General features: G+C 44.2%; 1 protein-coding gene across 1 annotated transcript; it reads left to right on the forward strand.

Moving 5' to 3' along the window:
* Positions 1-6,115: 6,115 nt before the first annotated feature.
* Positions 6,116-8,501, forward strand: id3 (inhibitor of DNA binding 3). The gene is made up of 3 exons (XM_061844216.1): positions 6,116-6,572; positions 6,711-6,783; positions 7,832-8,501. The coding sequence occupies exons 1-2, from the start codon at positions 6,252-6,254 to the stop codon at positions 6,762-6,764; spliced, it is 375 nt and encodes a 124-aa protein (XP_061700200.1). The 5' UTR covers positions 6,116-6,251; the 3' UTR covers positions 6,765-6,783; positions 7,832-8,501.
* Positions 8,502-10,876: the final 2,375 nt, after the last annotated feature.

Raw genomic sequence — 10,876 nt, forward strand, 5'->3', positions numbered from 1 at the left:
AAATTTAGATGGCAACACCCATGATTACAATTAAAATGTGAGGTTCACGCTAACAGGCTAGCCCATTCTCGCATACCAGCCGACTGACGCAGACAGCATTCAAAATCAAAAGTTGCTTCTTCAAAATTGATGAGTAATATTGATAAATAATGTGTTACATATACTGTTGATATACTATATAAGCTAATTCATCCAGGGGACTGTTTTTAACTTAAATCAGTTCAAACTAACTATTTGAGAATTTGAGTATTCGTGCTCCCAATTTAGCAATTCCCGCAAACCCAAAGCCAGGTGCTGACACCTGCCGGGTGGCTGCGGACTAAACGGACCGTTCCACTCAGGGTCGGGCCAAGCGACAAAACAAAAAGCGTGACCAGCAGCTGGTAGCCTCCGTCGCCGAGTCACATCGCGAACTGCTTGTTTTGGCCACCGCGCGTTTGTGGCTTTTTTTTTGCCCCCCCCCCCTTACCCTTGCCACCTGCCGTACATGTTGCTTTGCCTCCATTTATTCGCGCGTGTCAAATATTCCCATCCAAGGACGCGGGCAGGGTCACCTGACTACATCAACAGCCCGGTTCCCACGCAGCGAAGCGGAGCGCTCGCTCGTCGACAGGGAGACGCTTTGTATGTACGGCATGCGCCCTTAAGGTGGAGTTCACCTTGAAAACAAGCACAAGCTAATAAAAGTTTCATTTTTCATGATTATTAGTCAATGTGATGCAGCCTTTCCCATTACACGATTTCGGACTTTACGACAGCCATAAAACTTGTATTTGTATCGTCACTCGTCTTGTTTTAGGATTAGTAGGAAATCATAACAATGAATGTTTTCGCAATATAAGTTCCATATTTGAATGCTAACCCACCCATGCGAACCCTATAATAATGTGTTCTGTCGCGTCTTAAATTATATGCTCAAAAATGCTGTTTGTGCTATAAAAAAAAAAAAAGCTATAAGTTATTCCCGAAAACTATATTTTGCCTTGAAAGGGAAATATTGCAGCCTGGAAAGTTTCTGCCCTCGACCAGAGTTCGGTCCAGCGCAACACTCGGCATACTTTCCCTGGATTTGAGCGAACACCTGCTCGAGCGGTTTGCCGTTTTCCTCAGCGCCGGTATTAACGGGCCTCGGATTAACTGCAAGGGATCTCGAGAACAAATCCCGTTTTGGGAAAATTGCCAGGGCATAGCGTAAATTGGACCATGGGGTGAAGCGGGGTGATAGCCATCGGGCTTCAGACACCGGCGCTGAACTGCAGTCAGCGACAGAAACGCGTTCAACAAGCACCGACTTTGCAAAGCCTGAAATGTGCCGTAATTTCCGGCCTACAGAGCGCACCTGGTTATAAGCCTCGCCCAGTACATTTGTAAAGGAAATACCATTTGGTACATACAGTCCATAAGCCGCAGCTGTGTGAAAGCTGCAAGTGCCCACATTGAAACACGAGATATTTACAAAGAAAGAAAGAAAAACAGTAAACAGAAAGCGTTTTCAAAGTTTTAATACCTTAGCTTAGCTTAACATAGCAACAACACGGTAGCACGAACAGGGCTGGTAAAAAACATACCTAAATCACTGAGAGGCGGCAGTAACACAGCAGCAGCCGCTAGCGTGGCGCTAACTGCTAGTGGGGCACTAATTCCGCTAACCACTAGCGTGGTGCTAACAACACACGCGTACACTGAAAGCAAGATATCCGTGTTAACGCACACCGTTGAGTATGAGAGTGACACGCAGACAATATGGAGGAACAAAAGAAGGATGGGGCGCTACCGCGACACTAATCGCTAGCGCGGCGTTAAAAGGGCCGTTAAAACAAACAAAAAAACGTACGGGGAAAAGTCACTTCCTCGACACATATTCCACCGTTCTCACTCTTACCTTTTCCCCTCGAGTGCCCCCTTTCGGTTGTTAGACAAAAATGGACAAATTAGCCGCATCACCGCATTAGCCACAGAGTTGAAAGCGTGGGAAAAAAGTTGCGGCTTATAGGTTGGAAATTACGGTAATTCCATCTATATGACGGTGCATACTACGTTTTCTTTTGTTTCTTTTTAACCTCTACATCCCTTATCAGGCAGTCAATACAACGTGACGACGCAAAAATACGGCGTGCTTCCTGGCCGTCATCACATTATCTGATTTTATGCAAAACGGCGTATGGCCGTGTGAAATCTCTGCTCGGTTCCCGCGTCAGCGATCAATTCTGGATCTTCTGTTTTGGCTTCAAAGTGGGGATTCAACGTGACCTTTTAGTCAAAAAAAAGGCCGCGTGACCGCCCCCGGATGACACGCGTCAGTGACGTCACCGCGTATCACCAGAGCGTTTCAGACGCCACAACTTTGTTGGTGACTAAGATGACCTTTAAATGGCGGGGTTCCGTTCAAATATGGGTCTTCCAGCTCGTTGTGACATGTATTTATTTTTTCACGTTGCGCCTGTTAAACACACTCGGATTGTAATTTAATTGAGCAAAGAAGACGAGGAGGAGGGTGGTAATCATTATGCGTGGCGATTGTTGATGGCTTGATTGTCTGCGTCCAGCTGCATGGAGGAGGGAGGGAAGGAGGGAGGGAGTGGGAGAGAAGAGGAGGAGGGGGGGAGGCAGACTCACTGACGCCAGGCTCGGAATTCTCCCATCCATTGAAAGAGAGAGGCGATTGTGTCTGTGCTCTTTGCAGGCCGAGCACCTGATCCCGCCCGGGTGCATGCGTCAAATCGGTCTGAGACAGTTTTGTGTAACGTACCTGAAAAAAAGGAAAAAAAGCATTAACATAACTTAACAGAATATGACTTTGTAAAAAGTCTGAAAGTGTGCGGCGCGACGGGGCAGGCAGGCCGGACGATTGCCCGTCGGGGCCCCGAGCTGAAGGGGACCCGGAATGACGGCTGGCATTCGCCTCGCTGGAAACACAAAGGCGCCGCTTTAGACGCTGCAACAACAACGCGGTGGGAATCCCCTCGGAGCCCCGACCAGATTTGGTGGGAGCTGCGTGGTATTCGTCCGATGCGTCGCTTATTTCATGAAGGATGTCTTTGCTGATACATCTGTCCTACATTTTTGATTGAAGGCACTGGGGGGGTGTCCATGCTGACTATACTTAAAGGTCAAGTGTCATGCCTATGAACATTCTAAAATAGATATTGTAGTGAAATATACATATAACATTATTCTCTTCAATGTCCATACGAAAAAATAAATATGAACAGAGAGCGTGTCATCCATGCGCAAAGCTGCGGAAGTCTCATTCGACATCCAAGTGGTTGCCATATTGCCCGCATCCTCTATTCGTTACGTCACGCCATTGAAAACACGCTTTGTCACCTACTATGGGGAACGGAAGCGCTTTTCAAAGAAGAGAACATTTCGCAATCAGGTGAAGTGACTGGGGCAATATTACCCTATCATTTCGAGCCATATTTAGATGATATGCGGATCACTTCGAACTAACAACAAAAAACACTTTTTTTTAGTAGCTGTATACACACCTACCTGTCATTTGGAACCCACGAATCTCTCGTCCTTTGCACCCATGCAATCCGTTTTTCATGACGAACCAGGTCTTTTTGAAAAGTATGAAGAGTAAATTCATTCTCCTGAGTGTTCGAACAATATCCAGCAATACAACGAGCCGACATTTTGGCTAACATCAAGGAACAACGAGCTACCTTTCCAGCAGGTAAAAGTAGTAGAAACAGATGAGACCGCTTGAGTGGGCGTCTGCTACTAATGTCACTTTCTGCTTCTTGTCGAAAACAAATCCCTCGAGAGGATTTTCATGGCGGGAGTGGCAAAAATCCATAAATGTCAAAATCATGATTTGTGGTGGAAAAAAACGAATGGGTCCATTCCGGCTGCTTTTTTTTTTCATCAATAACATACTAAAAATCATGCGTCTCATGACGGTGGCCCTTTAAGAATACAAAATAATCCTGTTATTTTGAATGAGTGGTTTGACCTATGAAAAAAAATATTTTTAATTGACTTTATTAATTGAAATGAAAATTGCTTGTCCCGCTCTGGGCAGGGGAAACTATTCCTTCAGCCATTTCTTCTGATTGTATTTTGTTGCAGTGAAAAAAAAAGTAACACATTAATGAAAGTAAAATTGAAAAAAAAAAAAAAAAAAAATATATATATATATATATATTATATATATATATACACACACACATAAAGTAATACATGAGGAAGACAACTGTTTGAAGTAAATAAAGGTAGTGAAGTTAGCTCATGAATCTGCGTGAATGTCATTTTCCCACCGTCCCTTTATGGGAAGTTTGAAGAGTATTTTTCACTTCCTGTTTCTCTTGAGGAAACAACTTTAAGGTCGAAGCGAGTGACCACGTTTGGTCTCATCAACGTGCAGTACTCCACCTTAAACTCGTTTCGTTGTGATCTTAAATGAATCTTTTTATGTGGCTCGTTTTCTTTTCCGCGGATTTGAACCGCACGGTCGTTGACTGGCAGGGCAAGCCAGCCAATCGGAGCGTCGAGCGTCTCCACGTGACGGAGGACGGACGAGAGGCAAGTGGGTGGAGTGCGGCCGGGAGGGTGCGGGGGGGGGGGGGGGGGTGCGCGTCGGGTGAATGGATGACGTCGGGAGGCTGGCGCCAGCATGTCTGGGACTGGCGCGTTAGATCAACACAGCTGGGCCGGGATAGGACACACAGCTGGCCGGCCGCTGCATTCCTCTACAAAACAGGATTGTGTGAGCGTCAGCGTGTGGGAGACACACACGCGCGCGCGCGCAGAAAAGAAAGGAGGGAGGGGGGGGGGGCTGAGAGAAAGCAGAAATGGAAGGAGCAGAACGGGACGTGCTTCCCTGGCAGCCAACTTGTGTCTCTGCAATTGTTTCGGTGTTGTTGTTTCATCCCCATTTTCTATCTTCGTCTTCTTCTTCTTTTGAGCTGGTGTCACATGAGCAGCCCTCGAGAATAAAAGACACCGCTTGACCTTTTACCTTCATTGCAACTGTCCCCGTATTTTAACTTTATATATATTTTTAAAATCATTTCTCACGATCCATATAATAGTGTTGCTGTTTATTTATGATTTTTTTTTTGAGCTTGTACATTGCCAACTGTTTGGCAAAGATTTTCACGAGTGTTGAAACAAAATCTTGAGACAATGTTTGACAGTTTGTTACTCAAGAGACCACAGATGGAAGTCTGTTGCAAAAATTGACAAAGTTGAATAACAATTTTTTTTAAAAGAAAAAATAGATATGCATTATATACTCATTTAAAATATGTAAAAGATGAAAAAAATATTTCCGACAAAATTATAAAAATAGTTCAATGATTTAAAAAAATACGTTACAGAATCAAACAGTAAGTAAATGAAATAGTCAAATAAATGTTTAGAATTACAGTAAAGCCTCGGTTCTCGAACGTCCCCATTTTCGAACGAATCAGTTTTCGAACGAAAATCGGTACTCAAACGCCCCCGACCAAACCCGGAAATAACATTTTGTGCATGGCCAGAGCAGCTCGTCGTACTAGTACTAGCTGTAGTATTACCAACATTCAAAGATAATACAGTAGTAGCAATAAAACTGAAATACATCAAGTTATTTGAAATACAACAGTATTGAAATTATTATTATTATTTCTTTTTAATCTCACAAATTAATCTCACTCAATATATGATTGTAATATGTAAAATTGCTTACAAAACTTGGGGGGGGGGGGTTCACACCAAAAGCATACATGCTATTCTATTTTATTACAAACAGAAAACAGGGCCATAATACAAATTTGTTTTTTATTGTAGAGTTTTGTCATAAATTTAGTACCGCACCTTGGAGAACTTTGTTCAAACTTTTGGAAAAATATGTTACATTTTGAAACCATATTTCTTTCAGTTGCATAACTTTAAGTGTAAAAACATGAGCTATTTATAGATATATAAATAGAAATTTTCTCCGGGAACTACCTGGAAAAGATGATGGCTTGACGATCCCTTGAATGCAGCACAGGTCCCACTTCCTCATCTTTTTTTCTCACCGCGGCCACTCGGCGTTCTCGACCAATGAGAAGGTCTTCTCCTGCGCCAATCAGAGAGAGGCACTCGTGAGTAGGCGTGGCCTGACGCGTTTGGGTATATAAGCGCACCGAAGCGCTCCGCTTGACAGCGAGTCAACCTTCAACTCACCGAGGCCGAAGTCGACAAACCGAAGAGTTCTTTATTTTTTATTTTTTTTCATCCGTCTTATTTGTAAATATAATAACAACAATAACTCCGCCATGAAAGCCATCAGCCCGGTTCGCTCAGGGAGGAGCTGCTACAAGGCCGTGTGCTGCATTTCGGAGCGCAGCGTGGCCATCGGTCGGACGACGAAGCAGCTGCAGCAGCAGCAGCAGCAGCGCCACGGCTGCGCGGAGGTGCCGGCGACGGCTGCGGGCGACATGAACGACTGCTACTCGCGCTTGGCGGCGCTGGTGCCCAGCATCCCCCGCGACAAGACGGTCAGCCAAGTGGAGATCCTGCAGCACGTCATCGACTACATCTTCGACCTGCAGATCGCCTTGGAGGCCGAAGAGACCCCCGGGCTCTTGTCGATAAAGGTGAGCACGTTTGGACCACTTCGTCTTTTGTTTATACGAATTCAGACGGGTGCCGACATGAAAAATGCCCATAAATATAACGGGGTTCCGGGGTTCTGTACTATGCGATGTTCACCTAAAGTCCGGATCTTCTTGTAGACCGCCGACCTGAGCAGAACTTTCTCCAAAGACGAAGGGCGTCTGTGCCATTAGGATAAATCACGTGATCATGGTAGGTACACCACCGCCACTTTTACAGTCACGCTTTTAATATTTTCCTCAACTTTTCTCTGGAAATTTTCACTGTCATCGGACAGATTTCAGGGGTGAGCAACATGTTGCCCGTGGGCCAATTTGCGGCATGCCTGAAAATATTTTTGCCCGTGCGCTATAATTGTTCTTATAAATTGAAAAAAAAACAACAACAACTTAGAAACTCTTATTTTTGTATCACAAATTGTTTTATGACATTAATCTGTCGGGTTTTCCCTCTGACAGGTTTTAAACGTAAAGCGTGAGTCAGAGATTCTTGCTGAGACATGATTTGAATGTAGAAATCAGGAAGACTCTCCCTAGGACGTTGTGCAACAGTCCCTTGAAAGCAGTAATAGGGAACTTTTTTTCATTTCTATTATATCATCTCTATATTAAATAAATAAATATAGGGTGCGAGCGGCTTTTAGACATTTTGATGGCTGAAATTGTGTTTAAAAAATTATTTTTGTTTTTCCCCACTACATATGTAAACAATGTCTGGACTTTTCTGTCCGTTATCAATTATTAATAATATTTTTGGGGGGGCTCTTTTGTTGGTGGGCTGCTTAAAATGCTCCGAGGGGGGTGGATTTGTGGCCCACGGGCCATATGTCTCCCACCCTTACTGTAAAGATACTGAAAGTGTTGATACACAAAAAAATTATTGGAGTCCTTTTATTGACTGTAAATACAGTCGTGTTTTTGCTGCTGGTGCAAAGCTAAGGGACTGACTTTTTTTATGGGGGCGGGGGGGGGGGGGGGTTGAGTGTGAAATCACTTAAAAACGAGCTTGAGATAAAGCAGCCCATTGATGTGCGTGGGCAATCTCGAGCGGCGGCTAATTAGACGAGACCCATTTTTCAAGGGTTGGGGGGGGGGGGGGAATTCATCGCTATCTGCCCGGGGTTAATGAACGCTCCACGCTCGGCGCCAGTCTGTCTGCGGCCGAGAGCGAGGGAGGGAGTGAGGGAGGAGGAGGAGGAGGAATCTTGACTTGACTTTTTCTTTTCCTTCTCCCCATGCAGGTGCAGGGAAACAAACACATGTCTCCACTTCAGCACAGGCCAGAAGAGCACACGAGTGGGCCGAGGGGTGGGCGGGGGAGGGGGGCGCAAGGTATGCGGACAGGATGGGAAAGCGCCGAGTATTTTTTATTTTTTTTTTTTTCTGCCGGTTCGGACGCCTCACCGCACCAAAAGCTTCACCGGGCCTCCTCCGTTTTGGAGCCGTTCCTACCTTGGCACCTTCAAATATTTGCATTCCAGCCACCTCCGCCCTCCTCACCCCTGTTTGTTTTCTAATCTCCATGCAACCGGTGTACATATTTGTGAGGTGTGTATGCGAGCTGTGTTTTTTGTTTTGTTTTTTGTCCCTCTCCATTTTTTGTTTTTAATGACGATCGTAATCCAGAAACTCTATAATAGAGTTACTTGTAAGCTGTCTGTGGGGATTGTGGTGTTATTTCCACGGACGAGATTCCACTGAGTTTCATAAACTCGTTATTGTAAAGGTTTTACGTGTAAATTCTGTTACGTCGTGAAATAAACAATTTCAAACAAACAAAAACGAGGAGGTGTGGTTTGATGCGTGTTGTGTGAAAGTATAGAACTTTGCGAATAGCACAGGATGTGTACCGGTGGAAAATCAATCGAGGTGGAGGGGCGGGTGAGGTTGCTGGTGTGGGTTTCCTGTGAATTTATTAATATTTTCAGATGTGTAGTGTCTTTTTTTTTTTTTTTTTTTTTTGGGGGGAATGAAATAGATTTTAATACGTTGAAAAAAAATCAGCATATTTTGCATAAATGTTTGGACACCATGACTTTTATTGAATTTTCTAATTCAGTTGGTTGAGTTTATATTACATTTTTAATATTCACGGCAGTGTGTTTGCGTATGTCAGCAAGGCAAAAAAAAATATCTAAAAATATTCTAAAGATTGCACTGTAGTACTGCAGTCCCCAATGAAAGTTGCTATACAATAAAAATAAATGAAAAGTGAAAATGATTGCGTATGTGAAAGTAAAAGCATACTGTACTCTCGCCAATGCAGCGCGCACTGCTGGTAGAAGTCCTGACGTCACAAAAATCACTCGAGCATCTCATTAAAATCTTCTGAAGTATGTATTTGACATACTACTTACGAGGTAAAACATTGCAGGCCCCACCCACCCCCCAAAAAATGAATAAACAATCCCCCCTAGCGACAAAATGTGGAATTACTCACTGCCCAATTTGCCTCCTGTTTTAATGAATATATTAAAAAGGTATTGTAATTGTCGTAAATTATTATTATTATTATTATCTCCGTGGTTAAGAAAAAGAAAAGAAAGAAAAAGCTGAACAAAAATAAGTCTGTCTTGGCTGAATTGTTGAGTAATGGCGCCATCTCGCGGTAAAAGATAGAGCTGTACCCCACTGTATTTACTAATTAAAACCAATGTGTGTACTCCACCCTTTATGTGTCAAAAGTAGTACATAGATATTGTATGTACTGTGCAGTATTCGCACGAACCTAACAGAAATATTAGTTAACCACACAAAACCAAAATAAAGTACAAAAATATGTTGTATAAAACGCAGCAAAAAAAAAAAAAAAAAACTTGCACCAAAAAGGGACTCCCACGGGATTTGCGATTCAAAGGAAGAGGAAAAATGTCACATGAACCCAATTGGGCGTTCGTACAAAATATCATACAAGTCATAAACCAAGAGATGCAAATTGTAAGCATGTGACCATTTTCGCAGTTGAGCACAGGAGTCGAGATTCAAACCCCAAACCCCAGAACTGTTCCATTATCTGTACATACGGTCCATATTTTATGTTCTAACTTTCATGTTTACCGCCTCGTCATTCCCATTTTGGTTTTGTCATCCGATTATCTGGGAAAGTTACTTGTGTTTGACCCAATTTTGTATCTGCTTTGTTTATATCTGGCTAAGACCGCGTAAGACCCTTTTCCTCTGAACGGTTGCCTCCGTAGGGAAGAACCACTCGTGTTTGTCACGTTGACAGCGCCGGCCCGTTAATGATGTAAACAAACTGATGATTTTCACTCTGAAGCACCACGTAGACAATATTAGATCCCAAACGCTCGAAAAACTTAGATGGGTAAACGATTGCACCTTTTAAAAAATGAAGATTGAAACCTCTGCCTTGCTTTCGATCAACACTCTGTCTTGCTATGCTACTGCACGGTGAATCAGCTAGAAAACGTCGGACTCAACAGTTCTGAGGTCCCGGGTTCAATCCCACATGAATCGGACACTCTAAATTGCCCCCAGGTGTGATCGCGAGTGCGATTGTTTGTCTTTATGTGCCCTGCGATTGGCTGGCTACCAGTTCCGGGTGTGGCCCGCCTCCTGCACGTTGACAGCAGGGATAGGATCCAGCACTGGCCCTTGACCCTTGTGAGGATAAGCTGCAAAGAAAATGGATGAATGGATTAATTGGACACTCTCAATTGCCCCAAGGTGTGATCGTGAGTGTGGTTGTTTGTCTTTATGTGCCCTGCGATTGGCTGGCAACCAGTTCAGGGTGTAACCTGCCTGTTGAGAGGTGGGTTAGGCTCTAGCATTCCCTGTGACCCTTGTGAGGATAAGCTGGAAAGAAAATGGATGAATGGATTAATTGGACACTCTCAATTGCCCCAAGGTGTGATCGTGAGTGCGGTTGTTTGTCTTTATGTGCCCTGCGATTGGCTGGCAACCAGTTCAGGGTGTAACCTGCCTGTTGAGAGGTGGGTTAGGCTCTAGCATTCCCTGTGACCCTTGTGAGGATAAGCTGCAAAGAAAATGGATGAATGGATTAATTGGACACTCTCAATTGCCCCAAGGTGTGATCGTGAGTGCGGTTGTTTGTCTTTATGTGCCCTGCGATTGGCTGGCAACCAGTTCAGGGTGTACCCCTCCCGCCTCCTTTCCGTTTACAGCTGGGATAGGCTCCGGTACTCCACCCCAACCCTTGTAAGGATAAGCGGCAAAGAAAATGGACGGGTGTCGTTTTGGTGATACTTGGAGCGCTAAGACCGGTTCCGCGTCACCCGTCTGTCTCAAATATTGCACCTGCTACT

Source organism: Syngnathoides biaculeatus, chromosome 15, assembly GCF_019802595.1.
Source record: "Syngnathoides biaculeatus isolate LvHL_M chromosome 15, ASM1980259v1, whole genome shotgun sequence".
NCBI classification, from domain to species: Eukaryota; Metazoa; Chordata; class Actinopteri; order Syngnathiformes; family Syngnathidae; genus Syngnathoides; species Syngnathoides biaculeatus.

What these genes read in the sequence shown, in the direction of transcription:
- id3 (XM_061844216.1), top strand. Translation starts at nt 6,252, where the DNA reads ATGAAAGCCATCAGCCCGGTTCGCTCAGGGAGGAGCTGCTACAAGGCC. An exon ending in CCGGGCTCTTGTCGATAAAG is followed by an intron (nt 6,573 to 6,710) that starts GTGAGCACGTTT and finishes ATCTTCTTGTAG; the next exon opens with ACCGCCGACCTGAGCAGAAC.